Raw genomic sequence first — 15,586 nt, 5'->3', positions numbered from 1 at the left:
ACAGGGACTTGGAAACAGCAGCGCGCATGAGTGGGCCTGGCAAGGCTGCCTTTGCATGGTTGGTCACGTGGCAGTTTGCGTACGTGCATGACCCACTTGAACAGTGCTATGGCAGCTAGAGGCGTCACACTGGGGCGGGACAAGGTTTCAAGCGGGCAAGGTATGTCCTGTGAAGCGATGTATTCCTTGCACTGGGAAAACAGCACCATGGCATGTGAAGCAAGGTCATCACGCACATGCCACACCAAGTTCAGTGGCAAGTGCATAAATGCGCACATAACACGTAGTGACGGCGTGTCCCAGATAAAAGCATGCACCATTGGGTGGGACACCTCCCTGATGCAAGCGGCGCATTGACACAACAGGCAGCAGGACAGCGAGCCTGGTCAACACATTGGAGCCCTTGCCGTTCAAGCCAAGTTGGCGATGGGTGTTTCCTCAACACATACACAACACTCGTTGTTCGGCGCCTTGCGCTGTTGAAGGACACCCACACGCACACACTACGCGCGCGGCTTGTTGCCCAGCAAAAGGAATCACGCGCATGGCGTCAGAAATGCAAACCTGCAGGGGCCTGGCAGCTCGCAGCCTGCTGCATGGGTGCTGCAGCAGGCATGCCGGCTCCAAGCTTGTGGCGTTTTTTGGGGGGAGAGGGGTGCCAGCGCAACAGTTGTTCGTTGCACAAAGGAAATAGGGGCCTGTCTGGCAGTATCCAGATAAGGCAGAGCGTAGGCCCTTGCCAAGAGGAGGCGTGTGTGAGGCCTCTCCAGGACAAAAACAAGCTGTTTGCCGCCCAGAGCCAGATGCTGCGCACAAAGCTAGCATCGGCGTGTTGCGCACCGAACTGCTGCACTCCTCTCAGCCCCTGAGGGGCACGACGCTGTAGGGATCGCTGTACATGCCGAGGGGGCCAATGCCTCCACAGTCAGCGCGCACGCGCGCAAAACCTTTCTCGCCCCATCCGCTGCCCCACCTGCAACCGTCAGAGGGCAATGCGCGCGCCCGGGCCTGTGAGTGTCACAAGCTTGCGCAACAAAATCCTCTCATACCCACTCTTTTTACGCACGCAAGTGCACATGCAAGTGCACGTGCAAGTGCACACGCGCACACGCGCGCGCACACACACACACACACACACACACACACACATACACATACACACACACACACAGTCAGACACACATCCACAAACATGCAAAATCTGCATATTGCCTATGAGTAGGATTTATTCCCACACACAAGCAACCACCCATGCATTCTCACACGCTCACACTCACACCCACATGCCTGCGTACACTTGCGCAAGACAGCAGCCACTGTATTAAAAATCGTGCGAGTGGCCGCGCAACACAAAGCTACCACACATGATAACAGGCCTGCCCGACTGCTGACCAAACCTCGCTGCTGGCTTGTCTTCCCCAGACCGCCATTGATTCACTGCCTGTTGCCAGTACAGCTGCCCAGGCACCATCCCGCCAGGCCGTCCCGTTCCCATCCTTGAAGCTCGCTGCAGGAACTCACGAGTTTTTGACAGTCCACACCTTCCAGGTCTTACTGCCCACAGCCACGCGATCCCTGCATTTCACCACAAAAGCCAGGTTGAAGTTGAGGCGTCAGGCTGTGGTCTGTAAGCAGGTTTGCCGCGGGCGAGCATGCAGACTCTAGCTACAAGACAGCGGTCTGAGCTCCACTCCAAAGGCAGCGGGGTTGGGCCTTCAGCGTCAAGGCTCCCGTGCTTGATCCCTAGACTCGGAAACCAGCCCCTCAGCAAAAGCCGAATCATCGCTGATGCTCACTCAAAGGCGACCAACGCCACCTCGTGATCAAGGTTCCTCTTGCTGCCACAGGGTATGACTCCGCTGACACTGCAGGGTGAGTCCGCGGGACAGGCGGGTATGCAGGTCGGTGGGGGTGCGGGTGGGTTTGGGGGATAAAGCACGGGTGAGTGTGATGGGGAGGGAGGGGTGGCAAAAAGCGTTGGGCATTGACACAGGCTGGCTGTTGGGAGACGCCTGCAGGCGTCCGGCTGGGAACCTCAGACGCAGATGATTATGTCAATGGCCCAAATGGGTCCCGCTGCGTGCGGCAGGCACAGTAAGCGGAGCTTGCCACATTGTTCGTGTGAGTTGCCGGATGCTGCATGGAGCGCATGCATCTACCCACTAGTTCATGAAGTTGTCGGAGTCGCCAGCGTCGATGCCGATGGCCATCACTGTGTGTGGGGTGGACGTACGCGTGCACGTGTGCACGTGTGTGATGAGAGGCAGTGCCTCATGGCATGAGGGATGTGCGTTTGCGCTCTTGCTGCTGTTTGCGGGCAGGTGCGTGCGTGTTAGGGCGTTAGAAAATACATTGTGGAGCACAGCGCACAGCAAGTTCTCATCACAGGAGTTGCACCACCAACAGACTCACCGTTGTGTGCCAAGGCGCGCCGGAAGTCGTTAATGTTACCGGGCACAAAGGCGTACCCAACAACGCCCGGCTTGGTGCGCGCGAGGTTGGTGCTGCAGCGGTCGTTGTCTTGTGCAGTGTAGGGCCTGCTCCTCTCGAAGGCGATCTTATTGCAGATCGCGTTGTCAATGTATTCATATCCATCGGCACCCTCGCAGGCGTCACCTGCACCCGTTTGCAAGAGGATTCAAACAATGCAGCCAAGCATGAGTCTTGCAGGAAGGAGATGCGGGGCTTAATCAAGTACAGCTTGCAGCATGCAGACGGAGGGCAGACTAGGCAGATGCCAGCGCATGCAGCAAGAACGGGTGCATTTAAACCCCGGCAGAAGGTGCCAGGCAGCTTCCTACCAGAGGTGCAGTCCATCTCATCCTGCTCTGACAAGTCAACGGTGGATGCGTCTATTTTGTTTGCAAGGGAGTATGCTGCCTCAAGGGCGGCCACATTGGCAAATGTGACGCAGCTGCCACACTGCAGACCAGAGGCAAAGGGGCCGCGGGACCGGCACAAAGCAGGTTTGTTGGACGAGTTGGGGGATGTTTAAGTGCTGGACAGCATGTGCAGTCTTACCGGCTCCATTGCACTGCATGGGGAGCGTATTCCTCATCCCAGACGGGGCCCCAACACAGCAAAAGCACCGCTCACCTCCCCTTGGTCACGGACGCGCCCAACTGCGGGCGGCGACGCCTTGCGCCAGTCGACGGACCCGACCAGCTTGGCCTTTGCGAGGGCCGTCGCCTTCCAGGCCGTCGCCTTAACGCAGGTGTAACCCGCTGCCTTGACCGCGGCAGCGCGTGACGTGCCACTTGCGCCTGCGGGGAGCGAAACGCGATTGCCGTTGCACATGCATTTGAGGCCCGGTCGGGCGCACGGGGCAACGTGTCGGCTGCGGCGCTATACGCCCCAGACACCCGGCAGGACTGGCGGATCCGAGGGTCAGCTGTGCAGCTCACTTGCTTTCTTGCCGCCCAGGTAGCGGGCCTTGAACTCCTCTTTCGGCATGTGCGTAAAGGCCGTGATGCCGTACGCCACGTTCGCCCCCGGCCGCGCGTTGAGCGCCGCGATCTCGATCAGATTCTGCTTGAAGGCCGCCCTGTACTTCTGGAGGCTCGCAGCCGAGCCGTTCCCCAGCACCGCAATGTTGGGGGTCAGCGCGCGCCCGTTTGCCAGCAGGGACGCCTTGCGGGCGCCCAGGTCGAGGATGTGGCGATCGAACGCCGCGTCTGGATCAGCAAAGGCGGCTGCGAAGGCGGCCTTTGCTGCCGCGACCTGGGCCTGCACTGCTTCGTCCAAGGAGTCAGGGGAGGCCGCTGGGAGGGTCGGAGCAGGGAGGGGTTGGGCAGATTTCGTCCGTCAGGCATTAGCGCTGGGGGGGAAGGGGAGGGGGTCGGGAGGCAGTTGGTGGAGGTGCCTGAGCGGCACATGCCGGCGAGAGCATGCAGAGGGCGGCTTGCACAGTTGGCTTTTCAGACACCCAAACGTCGTCCCCCTCGGCACAGGCACAGCTCACATTGCGGGAACATGTTGACATTGGCGGCGGATGCAGCCATGTTTGACCCGGGGGCGGAGCTGGGCGGGCCAGGTGCAGGGATGTCCCCTGCTGCATCGTTTCTGTTGCCCAGCACGAGTCCCTCGAAGCCGGCTGGCAGCTGTGCCTCTTTGCCCGTCTCTGTCTGCGCAACTGCAGTTGCAAAGATCGCCGCGACAGAGAGCAGCAGCAGGGCCGCGCTGCGCGCCATGGCTGCCTGTGGTGCGGGGTGGCCATGTAGGCGAGGGCGAGGCGGCGGGTGACGTTGTTCGAGGGCCAGCGCACGGGCGCCAGCGTGCGAGTAAAAATCGCATAATGAAAGAGTATTACCATCAATCCCAGCCTTGTTGAGATTTGTGGGCCTCGCCCGATGCAACGTAATGCGCCGCTTCACAATGTTCCTCCCGCCTTGCTTCATCAGGGGTGTTGGGGAGTTGGCGCGGGTGGCTGGGCAACTCAGCCATGGGGAAGCATCCAGTTAAGGCAGCCAATTATCTCTGTCACCCAGCAATTATTCGAGCTCCCACAGCGGCCCAGCCCACCGTTTGAAGCTAGACTCGCCTGCACCTCACCCGCCCACAGTCGATGATCAGGCGATAGATTACTCGTGTTACAGGCTCAGACGTTTGCTTTGGCTGCCCCGGCGAGTTTGGGCTGATGATTCGTAGCGGGGCAGGGGCCCGACAGCGGCCAAGTTGCGATGTCTAGGCTGATACGTCAAGGAATTTGATAGCGAACTCCTGCAATAATTCCTGTTGTCATGCAGAGCCTCATAGAGCTTTTTGACGCAAGCAAAATCTGAGTCACTCTCCGACCTCCACGCGGTGACCGGCCCGGGTGAGATCATTGAGATATCCGATACCGGTATTTCATTCTTCGTGACAAAGATCCTTATTCGGCCCCCTGTCCCTGACTGGGGACGGCATGACGCAGGCACGCACCACGAGCAGGGTCAGCGGACTTGACCATCAGGCGAATTGTGCTGAACTTCACAACCGCTGCGATGTGGTGCGCATGATAGCGCGTACCGCCAATGTCAGTTGCTGGTGTCGCATACCCGTTCATTCAGGATGCATTCTTGCGATACAGTCGGTGAGGGATAAGCAGTTGCGGGCATGTGTCGGCGATTACAGCGCACTGTTTGCCAGGGCCCGAGGGGGCAGCAGGTCACAGGGTGGCAATCATGTGCCGATGACTCATATGATATGTGATTCTTCCATATCAGGTCGGCAGCTGTGCATCCGTGTCAACTGCCTGCAACATCATTATGTACCATCAGGGCACCCATGCCTGCTGCCTCGTAAGCTGCCCCCATTGTTTGACAAAGCTGCCTCAACACTCACGGGCGGCACCAAGCCCTTGCCCGCTACGCCTCTCCATACTTTCCTGCCTGCTATATACTAGAACCACATGCCAGAGGTGCGCCTGGGTTCTTGGAGCCACGTGTCGGCGCTCGGCGATGAAATGGCCGCTCCCAGACTGGCCGATCACAGCTCTAATTGAGTCGAGTTGTAACAAGGTATTCATGTTATGGCAACAACAGTATCATCTGCTGTGACAGCTGCCTGCCTCTGAAACGAGATTGTTTGGATTTCTGCCCTACATACATCTACTGCAGGTGGCCCTTATGTGCACTTTGGAGCGAGTTCCGGATCGACCTGATTCAGGAATTATGAGATGAGGACGACCAAATACTTGTATGGCACCGAGCTAGAGCAAGAGGCGCTACAGTAGTACCGTAGGCGCCGCTTTTCTGCAAGCGGTCAAAGTGCAGACCTGCAACAGTGCACATTGTGACGGCACGTGTCTGCGTATACAACACTGTGGGTTTAATTGACAATTCAACCACACGATACGCGACGCTTGACGCAATGCAAGATCGCAATTGTTGATCACTGCATCAAACGGCTACAGTATGCCAATGCAGTCGGGTTGCTTGCAAGTTACGATGAACAGCCAATGTGTTCGGGTCCTGGGGCCCCACGTAACCTCGCAAAGGGCACCAGTGTCAGCAGCGCAGTCGCGGCGGCGCCACAGACGAACGTGGCAAACGCCGTGCACGGCGAGTGGCGCCACGGAAGCAGCGAGCTCGCCGCGCGACGGCTTCAGCATCGCAGACGCGGAGCTCTCGGCCACCTTTGATACGCTCGCCTCCCTAGTCGTCCCGCCGGGCGACCCTTCCGCAGGCGTCCTCGCCGCCAGGCCCACGCCGCTCGGCCGCGGCCTCACCGCGCGGCAGGCGGCACCGCCCGGCGCACCGCTGCTTACTGTTGAGCTGTGGAACACGCTGTGCGTCTGTGACGACCCGGCGGGGAGTGGTGGGGGCGCATTCGGAGCGCGGGCGCTGGAAGACTGGGAGATGGTGCACGGGCCCCTGCCGCCGATGCTGCAAGCATACATCTTGTCGGGTGGGCAGGGGGGGGGCGCCAATTGCTGCTGCCGCTGCTGCCGCTGCTGCCGCTGCTGCTACTGCTGCCGCTGCTGCCGCTGCTGCTGCCGCTGCTGCTGCCGCTGCTGCTGCCGCTGCTGCCGCTGCTGCCGCTGCTGCCGCTGCTGCCGCTGCTGTCACTGCTGCAGCTGCCACTGCTGTGGCGGCAGCTGCTCTCGCCCCTGCTGTGGCTGCTTCAACAGCTGCTGCGGCCGCTCCTGCTCCTGCCACGGGATGCCGTTCATCTTGAAGGCAACGCCCCCTGCCCGCTGAGCTCTTCGTCTGTCGCAGCCTCATGCGCATGCACTGACCCTTCGCATATCACAGCCCACCGCCTGGCCCCCACCCCCTCTCGAGCAGAGTCCGGCTGGTTCACGCGCCTGGTGGCCTGGCTGCTGCACGTGACGCGCCACGGCGGCGGCGTGTGGCCGCTCTACAAGCGGCTGCTGCCGCGGGGCCACGAGAGCCTGATGCACTTCCTGCCGGAGGAGCGGCATGAACTGCAGAGCCCAGAGCTCGAGGCGCTCGCGGAGCGGGTGGGGGGTTGGGTGCATGGGTGGGTGGGTGTATTGGCAGTGGGGGTCCAGAACCTTGCAAGCAAGAGCGTGAACACAAGAGAGGGCGGCGGCCGGGCCGGGAGGGCGGCTGAGGGCAGCGGAGGCGGGGCCCGGGGATACCCGCTGTCTGGCTTGATGATATGTCTTCACCTTGCCACACTCGAAGGGCCCCGGGGCTGCTACAGGCGGCTGACAGGACCCCCAGAATCCACACCCCAGAACTCAGAGAAACCTGTATGCCGGGCTGCACTGATGACCGTGCGATGGGCGACCATCCTGGCTGTGTGCTGGGCGGTTGAAGCAGGCACAGTGCCGCATCAGCACCTCTGAGCAGGCCGCGACCCGCCTCGGCACCGCGCAGGAGCGAGATGCTATCCTTGGACTGCACGCGTCCATCTTCAGCGAGGCCACCGGCGACCTGCGGGCGCTCCGGCTGGCGGCGGCGCCGGCGGACACTCTGTGGGCGGCCAGCATGGTCAACAGCCGCTGCTTTGCCGACGAGGTGGGTTTTGGTGGGGTGCGGGCCTAGACGGGTTTGCATTGATGCCAGTGTCGCAAAACCTTGACCTGTGAAGGGCCCGGCTTGGGCGCCGCTGTCTCCCGGATCTGACGGCCGCAGCAGGCGACCCGTCGTACCCTCCTCATCGCCTACACCACCTCCCTCTACCAGCCGGAGTGCTGCAAACGGGCACGCTCAGCTCATTGGTTGGTGGCAAGCATGCTTCGGCAAGGCTCTGCACAGGCACACCGCACCCCAGGCGTTGATGAACCCGCACCTCCCCCTTCCCTCACGCACACGCCCTCCCAGGTGGCGGGAGAGGCGCTTTCGCTGGTGGTGCCTTGCGCTGACATGGCCAACCACTCGAGCGCCCCAAACGCCTCCTACAGGCTGGATGCCGACTCGGGAAGCTTCCAGCTGATTGCAAACCGGGTGAGAGGCAGACGTGCCGCAAAGCAGGCATCAACGTGCCGGGTGATGGTCAAATGGGAAGGTCGCTGCCGCCCCTACACTGTTGGCCACACAAGCGTGCGGCGCTCGACGCACGGCCGTGCTTGCCTTGATTCCCTGCTGCAGCGTGCGTGCCCAACGATACAAACTGCCATGATAATCCCTACTGCCCATGTAGATTCTCTCGATTTTTTGTCAACCACCCTGCACCCCCTGCTGGCCGCCCTGCGCCTCCCTCTGCATCTGCGCGTCACGTTTGTCGCGCCGCGCCGCCGCCGCAGGACGTCGCGGAAGGCGAGGAGGTATGCATCAGCTACCTCGGCCAAAACCCCACAAAGCCCAACACCCTGATGTTGAAAGACCACGGGTTCGTCATCCCCGGGAATGTCAACGACCGCGTCCCCTTCAGCGCCGGCGACGACGCGCAGAGCCGCGCCCTGGGGGCTCCGCGGGTCGCGGCCGCCCTCAGGTCCGCGCCGCTGGCCGCGGCAGCGGCGCGGCTCGCGAAGGCGGGCGGGGACGCGGCGGGCGCGCGCCGGCTGGAGGCGGCGGCGCGGTCGCTGCACCCGTTCTGCGGGCGGGGCGGGGGGCCGCTGTCTGCGGCGGCGGCGGCGGTGGAGAAGGAGCGGCGGACGGTGGATGCTCTGCTGCAGCAGTGCAGCGACATGCTCGCCAGGTGATTGGGGGGCGGGGGGCGCGGTGCGGGGTCTGTTGCTCACTGCCATGGTGGAGCCCCCCGCCCTGCTGATGGGCTGCCCAGCGCTGTGGATATTGGGCTCCCTTTCGTGCACTATGGGGGCCCGTGTGCAGCTGGCGCCGAGCGCGGCCTTGGGCCTGTCAGCCAGATCTCGAACGCAGTCATGGCTGACAAAGAATGTCGCAGCCAGCCCCTGCGTTGCGACGCCCCGCCCTCCTCCATCATGCAGCCATGAGCTGCGACTCCTCGTGACTCACACACGCATCTTACTCGTCATAAACCGTCCAACCCCCACAGCCACGCCACGACGCTGGAGACCGATGAGCAGCTTCTCGCCGGCAGCGACGACCCCGGCACGCCCCCGCTCTCGCCCCGCGTGGGTGCAGCTGTTGCGGCTCGGCTCGAGAGGAAGCGGCTGCTTGTGGCGGCGCAGTCGCTGCTGACCGCGTATGCGGAGGGGCTGTGAGCTGACTGGGTGTAAGCCCCGCGGCGGCTTACCCAATGCATCCAGATCCTGGATGCGCACGGACAGCCGCAGCGTCTCGCCCGACCGGCTGCCCGCATCTGGTTTGATTGCCGCACCCTAGCAGATTGTGGCTTGCAAAAGGCTTGGCTTCCTGTGCTGCTGTTGCTAAGAGGTTCACACCAGGCAGAGCAGGCTGAAGCATTTAGATGCTCCCAGAAGATTATAATGGATCACTCGATCTGGGACTAACACACGATGATGACAACGCAATGATGCAATAGCTCGTTTGATTGTCGGTTGGATTGGAGTTGGGTGAAAATCGGCGGCGGCCGGACCGCAGCACAGCGACAGCAAAAAAAATCTGATCCTCGACGTAAAAATGCGCAGGGGCGGTCGCAAAAAATTGGCGCCCTGCATTTCGCCTGCCTGCCCGCACCAAGCCGGCCCGTCCATGCTCGTGAGCGGCGCGGCAGAAACACTGCTCGTCCCCTCGATAAAAACATCGCCGGCGTTTCCGTAGGGGCACCGGGTCCGGCGCGCGCGCTGCGTCTACGCCCGGAACGTCTCCACCATGGCGCGCAGGCGGCCCTCGTTCTTTGCCCACTGCTTGTCGTTGGCGCTGACCACCAGCAGCAGGGCCAGGTCGCCCTTGACTGTCACGCTCGACACAGTGTGGGGGCCGTTGGTGCCGTAGGACGCTGCGGTGTGAAGGGGTAGCAGACAAAGCGTCGGGCAGGCGCGGTCTGCCGCACACAGTGGGTGCGGCAGCAGGCATGCACGCAAACACCTGTCGCTCGGGCTTAGCTGTGGGCCGAGCGGGCGGGCAATCATTGCAGCGCTCGCTCATGCAGCTGGTGTGCAGGGACCGCCAAAGCCACGCCTCCAGCTGACGCGTTGCGCCCCATCTGTCGCGCCACCAAATCAAACGTCCACGGCACACTGATCTGAAATAATTACTCTCAACCCACCGTTGATCTCGTAGTTGTAGTATAGCAGGCCGTCGTCGCGCTTTGCTGAGCTGGCGCTGACCACGTCCTCCTCGTCCAGGTAGGTGCCTGCAGGGGCCACGGCGGTCGAATCAGCAGAGACGACAAGGCATGACTTGGCCCCAGAGCGGCTGTGGCTGCGGGTGCGGCTGGCAGTACCAAAAGGCCTTTCCACTGCCAGGAAGTGCCAAGGCCGAGGGGGGTGCCTGGCCGCGCTGCGCCCTCTGGCTGCGCCCGGGGCTAACACCCTAGGCAGTGTTGAGGCCGCCGCAGCCGCCGCAGCCGCCGCACGCCGCTGTGCCTGCACGCAAGCCACGCTCCCACGCCAGCAATCGCAGCAATGCACCAACCCCGTCCTCCCCCCCCTGGGGCCCCTCGCCCGTAGGCTCCCGCCAAACAGTCCCCCCGCCCCAGCGCCGGCCCCCTTTGACAGCCGCCTCACCCGTGATGAAGGGCCCCAGGCTGGTGATGATGCCCTCCGGCGGCCCCACCTCCTCGATCCTCACGCCCTTGCGGTTTGTCAGCCGCACCAGGGGCGAGACGATCACCTGCGCCTTGCCCTCCGCCTCGTTCTCAAAGATCACCTCAATCCAGGGCTCGGCGCAGCGCGGCTGGCAGTAGTTGCCCGAGAGGATGTTGGCGACCTGGGGGGAGGTGTGTGTGTGTGAGTGTGTGCGTGTGTGTGCATGTGGGTAGAGAGTGTGTGCGCGCATGTGGGCGTTGTGTGTGCCCGTTGTGTGTCAGTGTCTGTGTGCATGTGTGCGCACATTTGCGGGCAGGTTAAGTGTGTGTGCGCTCACGTGCATGCGTGCGTGTGTGTGCATGTGTGTGTGTGGATGTGTGTGTGTGGATGTGCAATGGGGAGGAGGGGTGCATACCGTATGCTTACGCACGCACGGACGTCAACGACTCAGGCTCGCAGCAACACGCCAGGGCAGCGCCGGCCCCCAATCCGACCAAGGCGCCAGGCACAGGGCGGGGCCAACAGCGGACGCCGCCGGCCGGCACGCAGGGGCGCTGACCTTGGCCTCGCGCCAGGTTGGGGGCATGGCGAAGCGGTAGGGTTGCCCGGGCGTCACGGTGCCCGCGCGGATGGCTGGGGTCTGCGTGGGTTCGGAGGGCAGTCAAGGTCAGGTTAGCCACTCAGGTGCGGGGGCGGGCACGTGGAACAAGACTCAAGACCATCACGACATTGGCTTCGCTGTCTCTGATCTCTGATGCCTGCGTTATTGCAAAGAAGCCTTGCGCCGGCGCGCAGCGGCCGCAGCGCCCTGCCACGCCGGCGCCGGGGGTTGCTCCTGCTGTGCCGCACCTTCTTTCCATCCGGCACAAACAGGACAAAGTCTTCCACGTCCGCAGGAGGCAGGTAGCTCCCAACCTAAGAATGCAAGGATGGACGCAGCACGTGGCCGGCGGCGGGGTGGCGGCGCTTGAATCCCGGGGGACCAGCAGCCGGGCGCTCGGGCACGCGCTGTCAGCCACAAGCCCCGGGGCCGCACACCGCAGGGCTGCTGCGCGGCGCTTGGCGACCTCCCAGCCTCATGGACATGCCCCGCACTGCTCAATATTGCGAGGCAGTTGGGCACGCCTGGCGAGGCACGCACCTGGGTGCTCTCCAGCTTGGCCGCAGCGCTGCCGGGCAGCAACAGGTCAGCAGCTGGCAGGGCCGCGAACGCTGCCGCCGCGGCCGCGGCGCCGCCGATTAGCCGCCGCCGCATGCATTGCGCGTAATCAATGGCCTGTGGTTCCTGCTGCTGCGGCCGCTGCTGATCCTGCTGCTGCGTGCACACGCGCTGCACGTCCACGGCCATGCAGCGCCCGGGGCGGGAGCGGTGATGACCCGGCGTGCTGCCAGTGCAGGGGCCGCGCCGCCCTGACAACAGCTGTTGATGCTGCATATTTGAGGTGCCCTCTGTGCACTGGCAGTTTTGGCCCGCTACTCCTGGCCTCGCACTGCGCGTGGCTAAAATCGCTCGTGCAGGATAGCGTTGTGCTAACTGCTGAAGGTTGTACGACAATTTTGGTCGCCAATGTGTCATGCAAGCAAGCACTTGCACCTGCTCAGATCAAGTAGATCCACCACCAAAAAGGTGCCAGCGTCGACCGGTCCCCGGCAGCCGGGCCGTGAACCCGCCAACAACTTGGCCAGAATTCACTTATGATAGCAGCTGTTTTTCAAAGAGCAGATCTACCTTGGAGCGTCCTTGGCATGTATCACAGCACGTAAGCGCAGGCGACGGTCAATGGCGTGGCAAAATCTGCAAGGTTTGACAAGCAGCACATGCGGCTGAAGCGATCTCTGGAGCCTGAATTGGTATCTATGAGTGATATGGACCATCACGCACCCTGCACTGACTTTCATGACGACTCTACAGCAGTCAAACATGCCTGCGGCCTGCACATCGCCTTGCCTGCCTTGCATGCTGACAGTCGCCTCTGGAGACAAGTTCCAGAAGCACCTGCAGCGGGGCATCATAGACACACGATTCGGCCGAGTCTGTGCTGCATCAACGCCAAACTGCTTGCGCTTCAACGTTGCAGCGCCGCAAGCGACCAGGATCCATCTCAGGTCTCGTGGCAGTGCCAAGAGCCGCCGTCTGTTGCGTATGGGAACAAATCTTCAGACATAGATTCATGATATGACTCTGGCTGCTTGGAGACATCAGTCACCAGCCATTTGGGTTTCATTTTGACTCCTTGCGGCCGTGCTGCAATTCTGTTGATGTTGGGGCTGCCCGCCGCGCACGCGCCCAAACAATTGAACATCAAGTATGGTTTTGGGACGGTGAATTTAAAAGCTCAACAACATCCGGGCTGGCTGGGCTCATGATGTTGGGCAGCACACGACGACGACATTGCATGTGCATCGCCCCACTGCCAACAGCCACCAGCATCGGCCTGTCTGATAGCTGCCGGTCCTGGAGGAATTGAACACTATCTCAGTTCATTGCTATTGCTATGACCTTGAGGCTGCGCCAAATGCCTTGCACGCATTGTGCGTTGCGACGGTATTGGCGCTGTCCGGTCACCTGCCGGCTCTACGAAGATCACGCGTCAAGATGGCCACCCTAGAGCGCGCCCAGGTTGACTCAGGCAGCCTGTACATGCACACCTGATTGAGACCTCGGTGAAAGTTTACACGAAGCACGGCAAGCACGGGACACAACCACGGCAGGCATCGACCGCTGGACGCACGGCAGCTAGTCTGATAGAAAGCCACAAAGTCTTAAATATGTTTCCGGGACATTATCTGGGTCACTGCGTTGTGGACGTCTAAAACCACGAGCGAGGGCTCGAGGAAAGCGGGGGCAGGGAGTCCCTCGGTGGCCCCTGCCTCGCAATCATGGAGAACGCACTAGCTCCATTCGACGCCACGCTCGTGGTGAGGCTCTCCGGGGGGCTGCTTTGGAAAGCCCGCGTATGGGTTTGCTGCACGGCCCCTTGACACCACCCTGCGTCCTCCCACACAGAACGCGTTGGCGGGTTTTGTTATACCAGCCCTGCCGGACGTCACTAAGATACCAGAGCCGTCCTGGGAGGGCTGGTCGCCGGTGCTGGAAGCGCTCGGAATCGAGCGCAGCAACGTGCAGAGCGTCGCCCATGCAGTGGAGCGCGCACAGCACACGCTCTCAGGCCTGTTGAGCGCGGCCCTGGTGGTGGAACAGCCAGCAGACCCCGTGCAGGCAGAGCAGCCAAAGGCGCAGCCGCAGGTGCAGTGTACGGCGGCGCTGGCATGTGTCCTGTTGCCCTCGGCCTGCTTGATTGGTTCACTGGGCCTGCACGGGTTCCCTGGATCGCAGCGGCCCCCACATGCCTCAATGATGGGCTTGTGTGATTGGCACAGAGATGTACGATTGCTTCTCGTAACGAGACATGCAGAGGTGTGAGGTGGTAGACCCAAATGCTAATGGCTTGCCGCTGCCCCATGATGCACACGCACAGCAGGTCAACGGGCGCAACGGCTCGCGGAAACCCAGCGGCCCTCGACGCGGCAAGCAGGAGCAGCAGCAGGTGCCCTTGCAGGCTCAGGACTTACAGGTGTGGGCTCGGCGCAGGGGGTGCGGATGCGGCAATTTGTAGTGCGGGCGCGAGAGGCACGTCGCTTTGGCGATGATGCTGCTGACGTGGTGGATTTGCTGGGCAGCAGGCACCGTGATTTAAGGGCTGCGGCTGGCTCCATAATTTATTACAGATATCAGCGTCACAGAGGTTTCTTTACCCATTTTCTGCCTCGCGGCCCCTGATTGTGTTTTCCAGGGCGTCCACCCTGCACAAGCTGGTGGCGAAGCGGGCGCAGGCCCAGTGGTGGCAGCAGCAGCAGCAGCAGCAGCAGCAGCAGCAACAGCAACAGCACCCGTGGCAGTGGCGGACGGCAAGGGTGCAAAGGCGTTGGCGCGTGCGCAGCTACAGCAGCACGAGCAGCAGCAGCAGGCGGGCAAGGGCCGCCGTGGGAAGCAGCAGAACGGAAAGGCGCAGGAGGTGACTGCTCACTTACACAATGGTGTGGATTATGCCATGCCTGACGCATCTGTGCAGCAGCATGAGCAGCACCAGCAGCAGCAGCACCAGCAGCAGCAAGCCCACGAGCAGGAGCAGCAAATGCAGGAGCCGCAGGGGCAGGCCGGCAACGGCGACCGCGCAGTGCACGCGGGTGTAGTCTTAGACGCGGCCGAGGCAGCCGCGGCCGCCGCTCAGCACGCCGAGTTGGCGCAACACGACCTGGCGGTGCCCCAGCTCGTGGACGAGCACGGCAACATCCTGCAGCTGCTCGGCCCTGACGGCCTGCCGCTGCCGCCGGAGCAGGCTGCAGCCATCGCTGCGCAGGCCATCGCGGCGCACCAGGCGGCCGAGGCTGCGGAGGGCAGCGGCCAGGGCGGCACGCCCGCACCCGCCGCGGCCGCCGGCGGCAAGAGGGCCCGTGGCGGCGGCGGCGGCGGCGGGGAGGGCGGCAAGCGGCTGCGGCTAGCGGAGGGGCCGGTGCCGGTGCAGCTGGGCGGCGGCGACCTGCTGCAGATGCTGCCGCTGCAGGTGCCCGGGGAGGATGGTGATGATGAGGACGGCCTGCAGTCGCTGGTGCCCCTGCAGCTGATGGACCACCAGGACAGCGGTGGCCTGCCGCTGCAGTTCCTGCCGGCGGCCAGCACCCGCGAGGCGATCATCAAGCAGGCGGCGGAGGGCCTGAAGTGGCTCATGCACAGCAGCGAGGAGCTCTTGCGCAAGCGGCGGCAGCAGGCGCGGCGCGCGGAGCTGAACCAGCGGCGCGCGATGCTGCTGCCCGGAGAGGCGCGGGCGCCGGCGCTCGGCGCGGACAGCGGCAGCGCCGGCGGCGGCGGCGGCGCGCTGGTGCCGCTGCTGCCGCAGGCCTCTGGCGTGTCGGCGGGCGCCCGCGGCTGCGGCGGCGACGGCGCGACGTCTGACGGGGAGGCGCTGTCGTCGGCGCTGCGGGAGGCGACGCCTGGGACGGGGGGCGGCGGCGGTGGTGGAGGGGGCGACCGCGGCGCGGCGGCGCTGCAGTGGGCGCGGT

General features: G+C 63.0%; 4 protein-coding genes across 4 annotated transcripts; 2 read left to right on the top strand and 2 right to left on the bottom strand.

The window, feature by feature from the left end:
* Positions 1 to 2,162: 2,162 nt before the first annotated feature.
* On the bottom strand, positions 2,163 to 4,001 carry MNEG_6261 (Cysteine proteinase 2; the record flags this gene model as incomplete). The annotated part of the gene is made up of 6 exons (XM_014045268.1): positions 2,163 to 2,212; positions 2,413 to 2,616; positions 2,802 to 2,922; positions 3,097 to 3,263; positions 3,405 to 3,761; positions 3,962 to 4,001. The coding sequence occupies 6 exons, from the start codon at positions 3,999 to 4,001 to the stop codon at positions 2,163 to 2,165; spliced, it is 939 nt and encodes a 312-aa protein (XP_013900722.1).
* A 1,926-nt stretch (positions 4,002 to 5,927) lies between these two features.
* On the top strand, positions 5,928 to 9,076 carry MNEG_6260 (hypothetical protein; the record flags this gene model as incomplete). Its single annotated transcript, XM_014045267.1, has 6 exons — positions 5,928 to 6,387; positions 6,735 to 6,943; positions 7,326 to 7,466; positions 7,773 to 7,895; positions 8,195 to 8,589; positions 8,908 to 9,076. The coding sequence occupies 6 exons, from the start codon at positions 5,928 to 5,930 to the stop codon at positions 9,074 to 9,076; spliced, it is 1,497 nt and encodes a 498-aa protein (XP_013900721.1).
* Positions 9,077 to 9,625: 549 nt separating this feature from the next.
* Positions 9,626 to 11,873, bottom strand: MNEG_6259 (PsbP domain-containing protein 6; the record flags this gene model as incomplete). Its single annotated transcript, XM_014045266.1, has 6 exons — positions 9,626 to 9,774; positions 10,045 to 10,131; positions 10,505 to 10,706; positions 11,085 to 11,165; positions 11,375 to 11,440; positions 11,667 to 11,873. 6 exons carry the CDS (start codon positions 11,871 to 11,873, stop codon positions 9,626 to 9,628), a joined length of 792 nt encoding a protein of 263 aa, XP_013900720.1.
* Positions 11,874 to 13,405: 1,532 nt separating this feature from the next.
* On the top strand, positions 13,406 to 15,575 carry MNEG_6258 (hypothetical protein; the record flags this gene model as incomplete). Its single annotated transcript, XM_014045265.1, has 5 exons — positions 13,406 to 13,444; positions 13,533 to 13,772; positions 14,008 to 14,120; positions 14,320 to 14,440; positions 14,467 to 15,575. Coding segments are annotated over 5 exons (1,622 nt in total), but the record flags the coding sequence as incomplete, so codon positions are not given.
* Between the last annotated feature and the right edge of the window lie 11 nt (positions 15,576 to 15,586).

The sequence above is a fragment of the Monoraphidium neglectum genome (assembly GCF_000611645.1).
Source record: "Monoraphidium neglectum strain SAG 48.87 unplaced genomic scaffold scaffold01001, whole genome shotgun sequence".
Lineage (NCBI taxonomy): Eukaryota > Viridiplantae > Chlorophyta > Chlorophyceae > Sphaeropleales > Selenastraceae > Monoraphidium > Monoraphidium neglectum.
Note: the sequence above shows the minus strand (reverse complement) of the source record. Positions and strands in the feature narration are given on the sequence as shown.